General features: G+C 37.3%; 1 protein-coding gene across 28 annotated transcripts in view; it reads right to left on the bottom strand.

Moving 5' to 3' along the window:
• Window positions 1-19,644, bottom strand: part of ABI3BP (ABI family member 3 binding protein) — a 262,627-nt gene that overhangs the window by 89,348 nt on the left and 153,635 nt on the right. For 20 of the 28 annotated variants that reach the window (XM_033211435.1, XM_033211443.1, XM_033211438.1 and 17 more), the window contains 13 exons: window positions 15,343-15,408; window positions 14,119-14,193; window positions 13,506-13,580; window positions 12,234-12,308; window positions 11,028-11,099; window positions 9,798-9,872; window positions 5,347-5,388; window positions 4,145-4,186; window positions 3,391-3,483; window positions 2,884-2,931; window positions 1,733-1,795; window positions 1,540-1,614; window positions 145-192 (listed from right to left, as the gene is read on the bottom strand). In XM_033211435.1, coding sequence (XP_033067326.1) covers window positions 145-192; window positions 1,540-1,614; window positions 1,733-1,795; window positions 2,884-2,931; window positions 3,391-3,483; window positions 4,145-4,186; window positions 5,347-5,388; window positions 9,798-9,872; window positions 11,028-11,099; window positions 12,234-12,308; window positions 13,506-13,580; window positions 14,119-14,193; window positions 15,343-15,408 — 849 coding nt within the window. The remainder of the gene's footprint in view (window positions 1-144; window positions 193-1,539; window positions 1,615-1,732; window positions 1,796-2,883; window positions 2,932-3,390; window positions 3,484-4,144; window positions 4,187-5,346; window positions 5,389-9,797; window positions 9,873-11,027; window positions 11,100-12,233; window positions 12,309-13,505; window positions 13,581-14,118; window positions 14,194-15,342; window positions 15,409-19,644) is intronic. The other 8 variants (XM_033211437.1, XM_033211445.1, XM_033211448.1 and 5 more) reach the window with 5 other exon arrangements.

Genomic DNA, 19,644 nt, shown 5'->3' with positions numbered 1-19,644 from the left:
AGGCCCCTGCTGAAAATAGTAAACAATCTTTAAAAACGAAAAAAAATGGTGAATGACAATTGTGCATACTGTAGCTAATGAAAAAAGAGATGAGAGGAGCAAGTTCAGAGAAACATTGGCCAAGAAGGAAGAAAGCATCATTACTTATGGTCATCGAGGGAGCTTCAGTTTCAAATGGAACAGGCTCAGAGACTGCATCATAAAAAACAAACAGATATAAGTAATAAAAGTAAGGAAGTCTAAACTTTTGGGTGCTCACTGGTGTTTAATTCAGAGGACAGAGAGCCTAGTTCATTCTAAGTTAATACAAATTGTCTTCTTGATAGGTTAATTTATTATGTGAGATGCTTCTTAGCAAATTAAAATTTTATAGTAATTGGAATCTTGGGAGAAACTTTCAACTTCAAAACAGTTGGATTCTGAGAACTGTAATATAAATATCTTCTTATATGGTAGGAAATTACTCAGTTAATAGTTACTGTTTAAATGTTGGCTGGGCACGTTGGCTCATGCCTGTAATCCCAGCACTTTGGGAGGCCGAGGCGGGTGGATCACCTGAGGTCAGGAGTTCAAGACCAGCCTGGCTAACATAGTGAAACCCCATCTCTACTAAAATACAAAAATTAGCTGGGTGTGGTGGCAGGTGCCTGTAGTCCCAGCTACTGAGGAGGCTTAGGCAGGAGAATCGCTTGAAGCTGGGAGGCAGAGGTTTCAGTGAGCTGGTTGTACCACTGCACTCCAACCTGTGTGACAGAGTGAGACTCCATCTCTAAATAAATAAACAGAATAAAATAAAATGTAAATAGAGTATTTTAGAGGAAGCTAATTCCTGATTAGCAAGTCTTCTTTTGAGTTGTGCCTATAAATGAAGAACAGTGTCGGCCGGGCGCGGTGGCTCAAGCCTGTAATCCCAGCACTTTGGGAGGCCGAGACGGGCGGATCATGAGGTCAGGAGATCGAGACCATCCTGGCTAACACGGTGAAACCCCGTCTCTACTAAAAAATACAAAAAACTAGCCGGGTGAGGTGGCGGGCGCCTGTAGTCCCAGCTACTTGGGAGGCTGAGGCAGGAGAATGGCATGAACCCGGGAGGCGGAGCTTGCAGTGAGCTGAGATCCGGCCACTGTACTCCAGCCTGGGCGACAGAGCGAGACTCCGTCTCAAAAAAAAAAAAAAAAAAAAAAAAAAGAACAGTGTCAGCCTTCTGTGTGTATTAACAGTGCTTACTAAAATCACCTTCAAAAATGTTTCAGACACAGAAAACTCAGGTTTCTGTTCCTTACAAATTCAGAAAATAGGCCTAAAAAAGCTTTAAGAAAATGAAATGCCAGTCAATCAGGTATAAAATTTACTAATTTCCTATATATTGACTTGTTCATTTAGCACTTAAAACATCAGTGTGGCTACTTGGAGAAGATAATGAACAAAATTATGGTATTTGGGTTTCTATGATTTATATGATATGACAGATTGTAAACATTTTCAGCCATGTTTCCAAAGAAAATCCTGTTAAGCTAAAGCACTGGAAATTGTGTTTACCGGATTTAGTTGGTGGCATGTCTGGTTCTGCTGTGGTTTGGGGTTTAGGAAGTAATTGTTTTGGTGGTTTTGAACCTGAAGAAAATTAGAGTGCCATAATTAGTGTTACAGCTGAGCTGTGAATGTGAAGATTAATGTTACTTACACATTGTTTTCCTATTTATAAGATCAAAGCATTGAAAATAATGATTACCAGGCTGAATCTGAGGTGCATCTGGTCTGGGTGTGGTTTTAGGTCTCTCAGATGGTTTTGAGGCTAAAGAAAAAGGTACTACAATTAGCAAAATGGGTCATGGCTGTGACTGTCAAAATTAGGGACAAGTATGCAGAACAAAGACACTACAAATTCAATGAATCTATAAAAATTTCTGGGGTGTGGAAAGGGTGAAAAGGGTGTCTATTTTAACTACACGCTAAATTCGTTTTTTCAGAAAGGAAAAATAATCACTAAATGCTCAAAATGTGTTTTTGAGCAAAAGTAACGAGGACTGTCATAAGACGTTTTTTCTATACAAATAATTTCAAAATAGACAAAGCATATTAGTTCCATGTCTTTGATCAAAAGGTTTTCTTCAGTATACAAACAGTAAGGTAGAAATCTGATTTCTTAGGAGGCGATCTGGAAGTAATCCATAAACATTTGAAATTACACATGAGAAATCATGTTACATGGCTGCCGATGTCTGGGATTTTCCAAAGGAAAGCCATGATAGATTTTGAAACTATAATGAAATGATTATAATCAAACAGTTTTAGTACTAAAAACAGTAAAACCAGCCTGGGACTTTCAATGTTGTCACCTTCCAAAGACCATCACTAGTTTTACACTGGACTCCAATCAAGAACGATCTTGGTGCCTCTAGTGATCCAAACCTACTCAAAAACATTTTTCAAAGAAACAGAAAAGCCGAAGAAGCCATTTTTTCATGCAGCTTTTTAAAAAGAAGAAAGGCTTAGAAGTTGAATCAGTAAAGCAATGAAATGCTGACCATGGCACTGGAGTAACATTTTGCTATTTGTTCAGTTCAGGATGAGCACAGAGGTCCCTGTCTGAGAAGGAGTTGATGGTTTTCTCAACCCCAGGAAAAATATAGGGCAGACAGAAGGTCAGCAGAGAACCAGGAAGTTGTGTCCGAGACCACAGACCTTCCCTAAATGAGCACAATGGATTGTTTTAGAGCTCTCCTATCTTTAGGATCTTCAGACCCAGACAGCAAAGGTGAGGACAAGCATGGGATGAAATTGTGATGAGGTGGTGGAACTGCGGTCATGCCTATAATAGAGATTGGGGAAAGCAAAAGCTACAACCCGTGAAAGCAGCTGGGGTGGAGGGAGTAGAATTACCAGTTGTGTGCACCAAGGGCTCCGGTTGTATCGTGGCAGGTTCCAGAGCTACAGAAGCAAACACCAAAAACATGAAATATTTCAAGAAGTGGCATCTTGAGGAGGAAGACATTATGCCTCAAGCTGGGACACTCTATCTAAATGATGCATTTTTTCTGAATGTGATTTTCCCTTTTACATTTCCCATTTTCCTTTCTCCTTGTTGCTTTCCCACACCTCATCTGCCATGAATGTACATCATAAGATTTCAAAGTGCCTTACTTTAATAATTCACTTAATGGGTCAGTTTTCTGCTGTGTGTACCTAATAAGCATGACTGCGAATATAAACATATTATATGAAATATTACATATATAAAATGAATATAGAAAATGAGTACAGATGCTCATTCATAAAAGTCAATTCCACTGGTTCACTAAAGCCCAGCTGCTCAAGTAAGCTGATATCAAACCAGAAGCTGCCATATTCCACTTTCTATGTTAATTGGAACCCGAATATCACATTTACCCGGTTTGGACTTGGGCACTTCTGGACTAGGTGTGGTTTTAGGGCGGGGACGGGGGCGGGGGCGACGACCTGGTCTTTTGGTCTTTCGTGGTGCTGAAGAAAGAAAATTAGCAAGTTAATACAAGAAGGGTGGATTTACAAACTGATGATAAATATTACATCCATCTTAGAAGGACATTTAAACCCTTTGATTTACTGTGGACATGTTTCTATCTGTTTTGCAAATTTCTATCATTATTTACATAGTCAAATGAGGTCTTGAATAAATTTTTGTCAAAGATTAATAATTAATGTGCAAGAGATCTCTCTGTTCTTCCATTTTGAGATGGAAAATCTCAAAACTTTGTACAACTTAGAGAAGGTAGTCACTCAAAAATATTGAAGGCATATGTTCAATAGGAACATGAGAAAGGTTGCTTTTATAAAGCCATTTGGGATAAAAATTAAAATTTGGCCTAAGATTTAAACGGAGAAATTTTTCATTTAAAATATCCACAAATCAACAAATCCACAAATCAACAATATATGCAGAAGGCTTTGAATTCAGTCATTATTTCAAGAAAGGCAACTTATAAAAAATGAGATAGAGTTTATAAACGATATCTATAGGACTTAACTTTTTTTCTGAAGAACAGAGCACTCACACACACAAATGGACATTAATGTATTAATTCATTAATGTGAGTCTGTCAACTCAGATACCAGCAGTCAGGAAAAGAGGAAATGAAGGTCACCCACTCAATAACTCTATTACCTAATGTTGTTGTTGAAGGTTTGGTTCCCAGTGTTTCAGGTCCTAAGACAATGTGAAAAAATCACCAAGAATCAAGATCAAAGGAAAAATGACATGTATTTAAAACATGGAATATGCTTAATTTTTAATTACTAGGTTGAGCAAATATAAACGATGAAACTTTTATCCACATACAAATTTTTTTTCCGCTTCAATAAATTCCTGTGTTTTCAAAAAAGCGAACAAAAAAATGTAGCCAGTCAGTTAAGTTTGGAAAGAGAAATGGAACAAAAAGGCATGATTCTTATTTGGAATATGTGACTGTAATAAAGTAACCAGCAGTTCATGTTATGAAGGAAAATATGGGTAATTGGCTAAGATGGCACCAGAACACTTTTTTTTTTTTCCCTTCTTTTGAAGAAAAGGAAGCTACAAAGATTGGGGTTGGTTTATTATTTCTCTCTTTGGGTGGATTTCCTAGTGACACATCAGGGTATTTAGATCTGGAAAGACTGGCACTTTTCAAGAAAATCTGCAAAAGTTAGAGTTCTGAAAGTAAGAAAAACACCTCCAAAAGAGAAAACATAAATATGTCCTATGAAAATCAGGGTCCTCCCTGGCAATAAACAGGTTAGAACAAGTTCAGGGCGTATTCCTCAAATGTAATTGAAGGAGAATAAAGAATGTATTAAATTTAAATTAGCATTGCTTTCACGGGTGTCTCAGAACCACTGCTAAGTCAAGCACAGGCTGAGAGTATACCTCCAGGCAAAAATGGCTGGAAAAAGATCTGAAGGAAAATTAAGAAATATTAGGCTGGGCACAGTGGCTCATGCCTGTAATCCCAGCACTTTGAGAGGCTGAGCTGGGTAGATCATCTGAGGTCAGGAGTTTGAGACCAGCCTGGCCAACATGGCAAAACCCCCATCTCTACTAAAAATATAAAAAATTAGCCGGGCATGGTGGCTCAGGCCTGTAATCCCAGCCACTTGGGAGGCTGAGGCAGGAGAATTGCTTGAACCTGGGAGGCAGAGGTTGCAGTAAGCTGAGATCGTGCCACTGCACTCCAGCCTGGGCAACAAAACAAGAGCGAAACTTCATCTGGAGAAGAAAAAAACAAACAAACAAACAAACAAAAAAAAAGCAAACAAAAAAACCCCAAAGTTGAACATGGAGAGTGTTAAAGATACTTTGTTTTCAGTCATTAAAAAAAGCTTTATTACCTATTGTTGACTGTGATGGCGGTAGAGTCTGGGGTTCTGGGACTGCAATAAAAGCAAGTAACATCAAAAATGATGCTGAAGAGCACCATCTAAGACAGAAGTCACACGTTCTTTACTATAAACGGTGTTCTCTCCTGGTGAATGATTAGGTTCTACTGGCTTATGCCAGTGAAGTTCAACCTTCCACATCCTCTCTACAAACCACAAGAATTGAGAATTCTCACTTTTGTTGTTGATCTTTAGTTGTTACTGTCACTTCCCAATATTCTGGTTTGCCTCTGGTGCTGAGGAAATACTAACTTAGAGGGAATTCTGGGTAGCCTCTCTGAGGTTGTTCAGAGTGTCCTGTCACCTGCTATTTGTTTCTTGCAGGACAGCCAGGTTCATTCAAGGAAATGGAAAAGGCAACAGACTTACCACCTGGTACTGTGTCTGTGCTGTTAGATTGCAATCTCCAGCATGGCTGGACCTGACGTTCTCTCACAAAAAAGATAAGAATTAAACTTACTGTTCAAAAGCAACCACAAGTGTTCATATGATGCCCCCTGTATTCACTAGTATCTATTGCTGGTAAACAAATTGGTTCACAAATGAAACTCAACCCATTTGGATTGGTAAATCAATGAGTCCAAAAGCAGTTTCAGATTTCATAAAATGCTAAATTAAATAACAGTATCTAAATACTCTGATAAACTTTTCAATGTTTATTCAAACTAGCAATAAGTAAATTAAACTTCATGCTGAATTTAGTTTGGTTACATATTTGGGCTTAAAAAAAGATTACCCAATAGGTATCTTATTATTCTATGAACAAAAAGAGTTGTTTAACAAGGAGAAATTTAAAAAGGAATTATTTTTGGAATGGAAATAAAAAGGTAAGACTCTTTTTTTTCTTAAAGAAACTATTAATATGGCACTCATAGACTATCTTAATAGAACTGAGATTCTTCTACTTATACATTTCTAGTATTAGACTTATCAGGAATGATCTCTGATATTACTTGAAAAGGGAATATGGCAGGTTTTGAGAATATGTTGTGACTAAAAAAGAACTATAACAATAGTTTCTATGTAGCAACTAACAACAATTGCTTCTATATATCAACTAGTTTTTAGCAACGGAAAAATATAATAATGCAGGCAGAGAATTTTTATTTCTTCTAAAAGAAATGCATAATAGCATAAAGGGCTATTTAAAGGCATTATCATCCATTAACATATCTGTGATCAAAAAATTTTTGTGTTGAGGCTAAAGAGCACCAATTAGGTGCAAAAGAAGCAGGTTGATGTTGTTTTTAAAAGCCCAGAATTTCTCAAGAACGTGTGCAGAAATAGACTGTGACACATGAATGGCAAAGGCACTAGTGATGTGTCAGACTGAAGCTCATATAACAAAGTAAAAATTCTGAGTGTGTGTGTGAGAGAGTCTGTATGAGAGAAGAGAGAAGAGAGAAGGGAGGAGGGAGGGTGTGTGTATGTGAGAGGGAGGGAGGGAGGGATGGAGAGAGGGAGGGAGGGATGGAAAGAGGGAGGGAGAGATGGAAAGAGGGAGGGATGGAAAGAGGGTGGGAGAGGATGTGTGTGTGTGTGTGTGTGTGTGTGTGGTGTGTGTGTGTGTGTGTGTGTGTGTCAGAGAGTGAGGGAAGGGGAGAAGAAAGAGTATGTGGAAGACGGAGAGAGAGAGAGTGTGTATGTGAGAGTGTGAGAAAGAGAAAGGGAATTGTATGTGTGTATGTGTAAGAGAGTGTGTGTATAGGTCTAGATATCTCAGATGCTATAGGACAAGAAGAAAATAAACATCAATACATGAAATATAATAAATATCAAATAAGCATTCATACCTGAAGATAGCAAACAAAAATTTTGAAATTTCAAGATTGTAATTCATGTTTTTGATTGTACAAAGTTGCCTTCCACAAGTGTGAAGAAAATAAAATTTGCTACTCATTGCATCTTTTAGATTTCACAAAAATTAAAGAATGTCGTTTTTAAAATTATAAGGAAAAATCTGCATTTTTGAGTTCCTGAGTTTGAGACCAAATAGGGATAGAACTCCATCAATTAAGCTTCAAAGTCAATTGCACATAAAAACAGTAAAGGTCTATGTTTAGTAAAAATAAATATATCTTCTGATATGACTTTCTTCTATTTGACAATCATAAGGTATTATAGGTAAAGGTATAAAATGTTCCATAACAAAGCTGAGTGGTCTGTAAATGACTAAGCCACTCATCTCAGCACAAAACAAAGACAAATTTGAGTCACATGTGTGGCTAGGAATGAGAACAATGAACAATTCTATCCACTTGGAAGACAGCTGAGTGAAACAGACACCTGTAATTGGGGGCACGCCCTTATTTTCAGTCCATTTAGAAGCTTAAAGATTAAACCACGAAGGAAACAATTCCCACTGGACGAGGTAGACAAATTAGATATGGTAGGTGGCTATGGTTTTTGAGAAATGCACTGAATTGTACTTATAAAACAAGCCCAAATCAATGTGGATTTTTACTCGTTGATTTAACCAGCAAGCAAAGCCAAAGGAAAAGGAGCCTGTAATGGAAAGTGAAACAGAAAAATAGAAGAGTGTGTGGAGAGGGCTGGGAAAGGCCTCAAAAAGCTTTGGGTGGTTTATTTGCTCTTCCGAACCTTGGCTAGAAACAGACATCTTTAGGAGAGCTATAAAGGTGGTCTGCCCTAAATAAAGATAAATATAATTTAAGAAGCTAAAACCAAAGCAATGGTTTGCGGAGATCCAGTCATCATCCTGTGTTGCTATGGACCATTCAAGGTCCACTTGAGTTGGCACAGACCTAGGTGTGGATTCTGAAGTCATTACATTGCTGTTAGAGGAAAAGGGGTGGATTTTCTTTGATGATTAAGAAATCAAAGGAATGTAAACACATTAGTCTCCAAGTAATTCTTCCCATTTTAAAAGGAAATGTCAAATTAAGAAGTCTTTTTGCTCAAACACCTTACAATGATAAAAATATAACCTTCCTCCCTCATTTGTATGAAAGAATTTCCTCTCAGAAATCTTTTCTTAGAAACCACTGAAATGAATAACGTAACCTATCATATATCAACTGTAACCAATGTTTGGAGAAAATTGTTGACGATTTCCAATTTTATGTTGTAATAACAGAAATAATTGAGAGAAATCCTTATTTAAATTTGGTGACTCAAACAAACAGTACTATTTTATGATCTGCTTGGTAATAGTCCTCTGTTCAAAACACAGCATAGTTACTACTTTATCCCAAAGCTCTCTAAGCATGTTTTTTACATAAGTATGTATTAAACCCTTCTCTCATACAGTTAACTGTCAGAGTTATTTGATTTAAACCACTATTAAGGCTTTTGAGTTTTATTTTTCTCCGAAAAACCTGAGTGAGATTTTTCATTCCATTTCTCTGACTTGGAGACCTCGTCCATGGTCACAGTGTCAACTACACTCCCTTTGCCTGATCCCTAATTTCCTTCAGTCTGCATCTACACCTGGAAATCTCACTGCTTCTTTACAGGGAGTAATGAGAATTCTTTCTTTAAGCAGTTACATTTTTCTTCCTTAGCCATTTCATTGCAAAAATGAATCATGCCCACTTTAGCAGAAAATCTCTTGCTTTAATAATCCTACTTTGTAAACATGCCATTAATGAAAATGCAAGTTCAAAATCCATTAAACATTATAGTGAGAAATATTTTCTTCCTAGAGCTAAGGGTTTAAAATTTAGATAATGATGACACTGAGTGGTGACAAGGTTCCCTGTAGTCAATCTTATAAGTCAGCATTTAAGACTGCTACAAGGATTATAGATAGATAAAAAACTCCAAGATATGGTCATCCAATATGTTCCACAATCTTTATGTCTTAAATTATTATATATGTAGAATGATCTCCTCCTGCAAAAGGAGACTTTTTTTTTTTTTTTTTTTTTTTAAGGAAAACACTACTAAAAATTCCTAAGACGTAAACAGAGGTCAGTGTTCAGAAATCAGCTCCAGTTTAGAAGTCTTGGAGCATTAGGAAAATACAGGTCTTTCTGGTCTTCTAGCCTGAGAACTGAGTAACTCTAAAATAATGCAGAGTTCTTAGAAGACAGAAACACTTCTCCCCTTTTCAGCTGAAAGGCTATTGTTTATGTGATTAGAATTCCAGTCAACATTGGTATTGGAAACTCTTTTGCCATACTAGACAAGGGAGTTCTCAATCATTCACAGCATTACATTTCTATGTTTTCTCTGTGATGCTCATGAACACTGCTCAGAGCAGTGCTGTGATATCACAGTGGCTATTTATGATTAGATCATTTCATTGCATGCTTACACTTTTCATGGAAAAAATGTAACAAATATCAAAATACAAATCAGAAATTCGTGCTCCAAAGAATTGCATAAAACTTGTTTTCAACCCCACTTTTGGAATATTCAAAAAAGTTTAGGGTAATTACCAGGTTTGGTGTGTGTCACTTCTGGGCTGAGAGGGATTTTAGGTTTCAAAGAAATAAATTGTGTTTTACTGGGAGCTGGAAAAATAAAGAAACAAAATAATAAACAAATCAATATTTAGGCATTTCCATGTCTAAAAGCACAGAAGGAAAACCTAGAAATAAACTATACATTAAGTGGAATGAACTCATTGTCTTGGAAGATTTTGGAAATACTCCGTTAAAAGAATATTTCATGATCCATTCACAGAGACGTAATTTTCACTTTATTTAGAAAAAACATTTCAGGAGTATATTTAACTAACAAATATAGCATTGCTACTAAATAGTCACAATAACTATTCAAAGTAAAGATAGTTATTTAATCTATGATTTTAAAAAATCAGTCTATTTTGCACCCTTACTTCATATTTCTCAATCACATCTAAGTCTGACCACTAGGAAAAAAAAGCCACCATGTTTTACAATTGACATTCGCCGACGTACGTGCAGGATGTGCAGGTTTGTTACATAGGTAAACCTGTGCCATGGTGGTTTGCTACACCTACCAACCCCTCACCTAGGTATTAAGACCAGCTATATTTTTTATCAGCTTTATAAAATCAAAAGGAAAAAATCTAAAGTCATTCAAACCAGTAGCTGATGTGCATGTCTTTTGAAGATGCAACAATAAATTTAAACTTCCTGCATACAATTTTAAGGTGGTGTTTTTCTTTTTCTTCTAATATTTCCAGAATCTGTCACTTTGAGCCTGTCTACTTAAACACATTTTAATAATTAAAAAGACTACTCTAAAAAAAAATTCACCAATAGGTATAATGCTATGATCTGAAGCATAAAGTAATTCTACTAATATTACAATTAAAAGTTGTTTTTCCAAATGAAGTCTCAAGTTAAACTTGAGAGTCTTACTAAACAAGAAAAGAAAAGGAGAACTGTATACAAGATTCAACTTCAAATACAGTGACTGGATAGATGACAAGGAAGTAGCAACGGTTCAAAGGCTGGCACAGAATGACATCTGACGGCTGAGTTCAGATCTACTAACTGTCGGGCCAGCTAGCCACAACCACAATAGCCATGGAGGTGGTGCACTCTCTGAGACGGGCCACACTGTTCAAATGAGCCATTCTGAATATCTTAATAGCTAACAGACATTACATAAAAGCTGGGGTACTGGATTTTCGATGGTGAAATGAAGCAATACGTCTACTAAGGACATATCATTATTACCCAGTGTTGTCCATGTAGGTTCAGGGCTTTTAGAAATTTTAGGTGTAATTGTTCCAGCACTTGTGGTTCTTTCTGGTGATGGAAAGGAAAAAAATATTGAAATATCCTAGAGACAATAAAAAGATATCCTCTAAAGAGGAACTAAATGACCCGTTTAAAATCCTGCCATATTTAGTAGTCAAAATATGCAATGAGTAAAAGTTGTGAGGAGGAATTTTTAAACTGTCACAGCAGTATACATCATACAAAATTACATTTATCTTATAATGGAATAAGCAAAGCCCAGTTGGTAAAGCATGATTCTGAGTACATTGTTTGACAATGAAGAATTGACCTCCAGGGTTAATAAGCATCTGTACCACCCAAACTCTGTGCTATAATACATGTTATTCCCTTCTCCTTTTCTTCTAAATCCTACATGTATTTTGAGGTCTGCATCTTCAACTCTTTCTTTCTTGCAGCACTTACACAAATATTATAGTCTCAGAAATAAGTTATGTAAATGTATGTTGTGCTGTCATTTTTATGTTTTATCTTCTCAAAGTTATAATCTATTTGAAAACCAAAGTCATGTCCTCTCTAACTCAGCCATTGCCCTGGTGAAAAATTGGAAACAGAGTAGGTACCAAAAAAAATAAGAACCATCACCCTAATGAACATTATAATAAACATGCACACCAAAAAACGAATTACATGTATCACCCTGTATTGCTATGAGTTGGACTTGTTTCTAGGTTTTTACCAAAATTCACATGCAAAAAATATAATTATCAGTAAACCCCTTTTGGAGACATTTGAGTTTTGTTATTTTGTATCATTAATTATTCATCTTTAGTTAATCTCAAATTTTGTAAAGAAACTAACCTATAAAATATATCCTTTTTTTTTCTCCTGAGATAGGATTTTGCTCTGTTGCCCAGGCTTGAGTGCAGTGGTGCCATTATAGCCCACTGCAGCCTCAAACGTCTGGGCTCAAGCAGTACACCATGCCTGGCTAATTTTTTAAACGTTTTGCAGAGATGGGGTCTCGCTATCTTGCTCAGGCTGGTCTCAAACTCCTGGCCTCAAGTAATCTTCCTGCCTTGGCCTCCCAAAATGCTGGAGTTGCAGGTGTGAGCCACTGTGCCTGGCTATCCTTCTTACTATAAGAAGATGGACATCATCTATCTGGCATTACATATCACACAAGGATAAAGAGACATTTACCAGGTTTGGTTCTTGGCGGTTTGGGCCGGGGGCGTCGTTTAGGTGTAGAAGGGATAGATGTAGTTTGCTGGGGAGCTGAAAGAAGATTTAATATAGTTTTGATAAATGATATTTTTCAGGGGTCAATCAGGTTGTGCCTGTAAATTTGCAAACCTCAAGTACAAGAACCGCTTTATATTTCCTTGTATCCCTAGAATGCCCAGTACACCTTGTTTTATACATAGTTGGTGCTCAATAAACAAGCAGGGACTGGGACAAAAGGTATAAAATTTCTACATGAGAATTGAAGATATACATTGTTCAGTTCAGTGTATCAGAAGTGAGCACCCTTGAGGCACTTCAGAACACAAGGTACAGTTCAGAACTCAAAAGGATGACATTGAATAGCAGGAGAGAAGCACAAATAATGGAAATTTGGAACTACTTTTTTGTTGTTGAGACAGAGTCTCACTCTGTTGCCCAGGCTGGAGTGTGTGGTGCAACCTTGGCTCACTGTAACCTCGGTTTCCCAAGTTCAAGCAATTCTTGTGTCTCAGTCTCCTGAGTAGCTGGGACTATAGGCGTGCACCACCATGCCCAGCTAATTTTTGTATTTTTACTAGAGATGGGATTTCACCATGTTGACCATGCCGGTCTTGAACTCCTGTAGTCTGCCTGCCTTGACTTCCCAAAGTGCTGGGAGGTGTGAGGCACCACATCCAGCCCAGACACCACACCTGTAGGTGTGAGGCACCACATCCGGTCCAGAGCTTTAATTCTGTAGCTCTTTACTATCCCCACCAAGAGTTATTGAACTTTGCTATTTCAATAATTTTCCATTATAAAATGTAGGTTGCGCTACCTCTCTTTACCCATCTTTCTTCAGCTTGTCCAGGACTGCAAAGCCTACTGGGTGCTCCCTATACTTAGACTACTTTGGGTAAAGTACTTTGATCAAATGGTACCTAGGTGTGCTAAGTAGAAGGAATGTATTTTGAAATAATTATCTATAATTCTGCTGCTATTTTCCAGCTGGCAAAGTTGAAAGAAGAGTTGGAAGGAAACAATTTCTCAAAATATATAGACATCAGGATTGTGAAAATTCTTTAAGGACAATCGTAAGGCTAAGTATGATAGATAAGTCAGATTCTTTGAAGAATTTCATGGTAGAGACTGGAGGGAAATATTTAGCAAAAACAAACAAAAGAGAAACAAAATTCTGAAGTGACCAACATGACTTGTCACTTTACCTGTTCCGTCAATGCATATAACTACATAAATGTCACTAGTTACCAGGTGTTGTAGGCTGCATTGCTGGACTGGTCAAGATTTCCAGTTTTGGAGGAACAAATGGTGTTTCTCTTGGAGCTGAAAGCACAAACACCCCATCCCATCAAATAATCCCAGGTAAAATGAGGTATTTGAAGAATTTTAACATGCTTTTAGATGGTATAAAGCACATGCCACAAGTACATGATTAAAGATGAAAAATGCATGTAGTCTTGAAAGCTAGTGAATACAATTCTGATTGAAAGTAGGGAAAAGGCTGGAATGATGTTTGTTCAGTAGGTGACTTCAGGCAGACTTGATGCATGGAAGTAAAGTGACACAGGCCACAAACATGTGAGGTGAGATGGTGCAGGTGACGACGTCCATGCAGTTTTCAAAGCTTTCACAACTAAAAGGATAGGGAAAATATTATCTATTACAGCTCAAAAAAATAAAATAGAGCCCTAAATGGAACATAAAAGATGACTGTATTTAAAAATATAGAGATGTGTATATTAAGAAATAGGATAGACAAATGATTAGATGTGATGGAATGAAATGGTCATTTGGAAGAAAGGCATTCACATGAATTTTTTCGATGGAAAATAAAGCATGATTTTTCTGTTAAAAACATTACCTAGTGTTGCCCTTGGCTGTTCAAGAGTTCTAGAAGTTTTAGGTGGGACAGAATCCAGAATACGATCACTTGTTGCTGTTGGAATAAATGTCAACATTTATAAAAGCAGTAGAAGGCCCCAGGAATAAAATACAAATTCGTGAGTAATAAATTATGCCTCATATGAGGGAAAATATCAAGAATACTTGAGGGATTGCTGGCCCACATTTTAAAACTAGTGATACATTAGGAGTTGAAGATGAGCCCACTTTAAAAAACATACACACTTTAAATATTAGAAACCATGATTAAACAGTGTTTTATACATTCAACTGGTTTTCAATGGGTTTTTCTGGTTTCCTCCATTTTGTTTCATAAATGCTAACTGAACCCACTGCTGACATTCTATTTCATTGTTTCATTTTCTGCTCTTTAAAATTATTCATCTTTATTTACCATGACACAAATAATGTTATACCTACAAAAAATATTAGACATATATCTATACCTGGCAGAAACCAGTCTTACTCCCTTTGAATCTCCTACAGTGCCTAGTTTAGTAGGTGTTTGATAAACATTTGCTGAAAGGAGCTGTCGGACTGAGGTAACTCACTATAGATGGGTCAGTAATATTAATGCCAAATATTAGACCCAATTGAACTGCTACAGTCAAACGAATTACGTGACTGTTCTACAGCAAGATTTCTCACGCTAGCACTATTGACAATTAGGGTCAAATAATCTGTGCTGTGGGAGGCTGCCCCATGTACTGCAGGGGTTCAGCAGCACCCCCGATCTCTACCCACTAGATGCTAGTAGTGCTTCCCCAAGTTGTGACAACCAAAAATGTCTCAACATTAGCAAATATGCTGGGGAAGGGACGGGAGTAGAAAATTACCCCCCATTTGAGAACTACTGCTCTAGACAAAACCCTCTATCAACTCAAAGACCTTTTTATGATGATTCTGAACCATACAGTGATAAGCTATTACCTTACTTTTCCTCAGTGGCAACCAAATCTCTCTGCATCTCCCTTATGTGACAGAGCTTATTTACTGAGAAATGTAAAGAACGAATCACTCTACGGGAGGAGTGGGTAAAACACATCCCCCCGACACAGGTGGAAATTTCTCCCATGCAGATCTCCAGAGGGCACAGTTTTCCACTCTGCGAAAAACTAAAGGAAGAACCACCAAGTGTTGGAACACCTGGGATCCAAAGACAGAATTGAGAGGCCAGGTATACCTGTGTAGGACTCTGATATCTCAGGCTCATCTGATGTTGTAGGGCTTGAGAAAACATCGTAAGTTGCTTTAAAAAAAAAAAAAAAAAGACAAAACAAGAGAGGTTAATTTTGGTTAAATTTGATTAATTTAGAAAGATTGCATGACATGTTGTAATGCTGGTTGAAGGACAGTTTTATGTAGGTGCTGGTGCATTTTGGCTCCAGGCTGCCAGCCTTGTTACTAACATGTAAGCAATTACCGAAACTCGTCTTGCAGGATTTTATATAGTGAGCCCTGATGCTGGCCTCCAGGGTGATGAGAACATAGTACTATACATTTATAATCATGCAGTGCCAGCTGTAAATCAAAGAGCTGCAAAGAGTATAAACATAAATAAAGTCAGATGGCAGTTTGGGGAGAGATTTCTAAAGAAGGAAACAGCAGTCCCATTGAGGTGATTTGCCCAAAGTCTTTCTAGACTAAGCAATAGTAAAAGTTTAGTAAAAGTTACTGTTAAGCTTAGTAAAAGTTACTGTTATAATATCTTATGTTTGGATAGCACTTCATAGATTGCAGACTTTCTCATACATCACCTTATTGAACCCTCTTAACATCCCTGAGAAAGAGATGAGGTAGGCAGTAGCCCCACTTTTTAGATAATGAGAGGTTATCTCCATTTTCTAGATAATGAAGTTGAGGTTTATAGCATGAAGACATCTGCCAGTGGTCACATGCTGCAATTGTCCTATCCAGTGTATTTTCCTCTCCTTCAGCAGGACCAGGAACAGCAGGGCTAAAACCAGGATTCTCTTTTGGCACCATCCCCTCCTGACATGTTACTTAGAGGCAGCTTTCTGTACTTCTCCATGGAGCCATGAGCCTTTCTTGAGTTTGGGTGCATTTAAAGATAAATTTTTCTATTCTATATGAGGGAAAGTAGGATGAGCTTAAAGATTGAATTATTTTAATATGGGGATAATTTTCATGTTCACATAAGAGTTGAACCTGCAAGCAAAAACAGCATAACAAAGTGTTGTCTTTCACATACAAAGAGCTGTTACTATGGTCACGAGGAATATAGAGAACACACGAATTATTATGAGGTAGATGTTGCTTTTCTTGTTCATTCAAAATGGCAGCACAGAAATCAAGAAAAAGGGAGTTCACAGGAAGACGTAGTCATTGGGGTCACTTGTAATTCATTGGCAATTTAATGATTTTGAACCATTGCTGGTTGAAGCTGTAAGAAAGATAATATCAGACCATGTGACATCCTCTGAAAGTAGACAGCATTTATATTGTACTACATACTAAAGAGGCAGGAAACATTGCAATGTGTGAAGATGAATCTACTGTTTCACAAAATCCTCAAAAATAGCAAGAATATTGTGAGTTAAAAATATGCACACATTCTGAGAATGCATCTATTATACTGTAATGTCAAGTTTTCTTTAGCCTTGTTGTAATTTTAAAAGGTCAGATACGAATGACTAAGTTTTTTAAAGATCAAAAGTGCCAGTAATTTCTGACATGCTTACTTTCAGCCAATTTCAAGTCATGGATCTAGCAAGACCAGCTCTATCACCTACAAAATAATAAAAACTTTGTCAACTTGTATTTAATCCTCTCACACTGGGTAAGAAAATATGAGTTAATGGCTTATTTATTTCTATTGTTGCTTTTGAAAAATGTTATGACTGTCTTTGTTATCCTAACTCCTAAAGCTCCCTTCCATCTAGTGACATTGGACCAATTTTCCTACAGTTTGTATTTATGATATTTACTCAATTTTTTAAACTTATTTTTCATATTTACAATTTCTTTTTAATCAGGAGGCTCCAAGCCAGGCATCCATCTCCCCTTGTTATTCCCATAAGGCACTTACTGGGGAAAGAAGCCCTTCTTCCATCATCCTCTGGCAATTGTGGCTCAAATGGGGAAGTTCCCAATTTTCAGGGATCCCTTAACTTCTAAACATTTTATCAAATACACTTAAGACAAAAATAAGACATTTGCCAGCATACTTTGTTTTTAATATTTCTATTTCTGTAGTTTCCAAGAGTAGGAAAGAAAAAGAGTGCTAAAAAGGCACATATGCCACTAAAAGTTTTATGTTGTTTCGTCAGCTTTAAGCAGCATACCACACCTCGTTTCATTTATGAGTTAAACAAGATCTTTTGATTCAGAAGTAAAGAGATTGCCTGGGCGTGGTGGCTCATGTCTGTAATCCAAACACTTTGGGAGGCCGAGGTGGGTGAATCTCTTGAGGTCAGGAGTTCGAGACCAGCCTGGCCAGGAGAGTGAAACCCTGTCTCCACTTAAAAAAAAATACAAAAATTAGCCAGGCTTGGGGTGGCGGGTACCTGTGGTCCCAGCTACTCAGGATGTCTTGAGAATATCTTGAACCTGGGAGGCAGAGGCTGCAGTGAGCCAAGATCACGCCACTGCACTCCAGCCTGCACGACAGCAAATCCATCTCAATAACAACAAAAAAGTAAAGAGATGCCAGGGGGAGAGTACAGTGTTGAAATAGAGTTCTTTGAAAAGCTCTCTAAAAATCAACAGCTCTTGATATCTTTATAAAACCCTTCTATATACATGCCTATACCAGAGAAAAATTCATGAAATTGTTAGGCCTGGTTTCTAAAAGCTACACTAGCTATAAAACTGATAAGTAGTCAAGTGTTAAGGGTGAACCTTTCTGTACGGTAGCCTACAAATTGTCATGATTACTTAGAGGTAAACTTCTATCACTATGCTTACGGTAGTGGGTGAAATGCTACAGCTATATGACATTAAGCAGTATTCCTGATTTTGCATTCACAGAACATACATGGGACCAAAAGTTGTAGGTTAAATCTAATGTAACAAATAAAATAGATAATTCAATTCACAGGTTATAAAAGGCAATATTAGTTTATTTCAAAAAATAGTAATGACTTACAATCATGATAACTAAGTTTTACTTTCAGATTTTCCAGAGGAAAAAATAATATGAAATAACATGCACTACCATTTGCTCTATACCTTCTTAAAACTACTTTCTTAAATTAGGTTTTCATTTTATTTTTTCTCAAGATGGAGTTTTGCTCTGTCACCCAGGCTAGAGTGAAATGGCACGATCTCAGCTCACTGCAACCTCCGCCTCCCAGGTTCAAGTGATTCTCCTGCCTCAGCCTCCTGAGTAGCTGCGATTACATGTGTGTGCCACCACGCCTGGCTAATTTTTTGTATGTAGAGACAGGGTTTCACCATGTTGGCCAGGTTGGTCTCGAACTCCTGGCCTCATGATCCACCCACCTTGGCCTCCCCAAGTGCTGGGATTACAGGTATGAGCCACTGTGCCCAGTCCTAAATTATGTTTTGTTGATAATACATTTTAGTTTTACTTTGAAAAACTGACTAGATGAAAAGTCCCCAGTAAAAATGCCCTGATATTGCTCTGGAAAACACAAGCCATTTCAAATGATCAAGACTTTATCTTACTCAAATTCTCTGAATATTAGTAACTATGTGAAAACTTCCTTTTTAACATTAACTCTTAGACAAAAGACCTCACTAATGGAGAAATTGTATCTATCATGCGCATTATGCTCATCAAGACTTACTTAATCCAGAAACTGGTGCATGGTGGATACTCAGCAGAATTAATCTGCAAAATGTCCATAACAATAAATAATAACAGTGAGTTTGACGGTTGGGTAGCTTAAGCTCTTAGTAAGGATAACTTTCTGGCTTAGTTTGGAGAATAAATGAAAACATGTCCTTTAATTATGTTATGATGTGCAAGTGTGTGCATACAAATCTCTTCCTCTACTACACAAATACCTGGCATACACTTGTGTAGACATACCCTGTCATGGAAATGGAATTCTAAAAAATATATGAAGGAGCAATGAGAAAATACAGCAAGTAGCTAGAGAAGAAAAACAATACCACACACAGAGTTCTCAGTACCACTTAAATACATTGGTAATGCTTTCTTCAGTTAGTGGAAAAACAAAATACCTTTCTAGTTGGCCCTGAAATTTGTGAAAATATTGCCTGCAAGAAAATATTCATTAAAATGTTCATGAAATAAAATCAAAGGCTGAAGATATAAATCTCTTCAAAGCCACAGTGAATCTACAAACCATCTGCTATACCTGAAATCTGTTTTCCTGTTCTCAAACCATCAACACCACTACCCACTCCTTCGTTTTCTCCTCTTTTGAGCTCAATCCAGTTGGGTGGGCCAGATCTGTGCTAATCAACACCTTACAGGGCAGACAGATGATAAATGAGCATATCCTTATGTGTTTACTTCTTTTTAACCACTCTT

This window comes from Trachypithecus francoisi, unplaced genomic scaffold, assembly GCF_009764315.1.
Source record: "Trachypithecus francoisi isolate TF-2019V2 unplaced genomic scaffold, Tfra_2.0 Lachesis_group0, whole genome shotgun sequence".
NCBI lineage: Eukaryota > Metazoa > Chordata > Mammalia > Primates > Cercopithecidae > Trachypithecus > Trachypithecus francoisi.
This window is presented reverse-complemented; position numbering and strand designations above follow the sequence as displayed.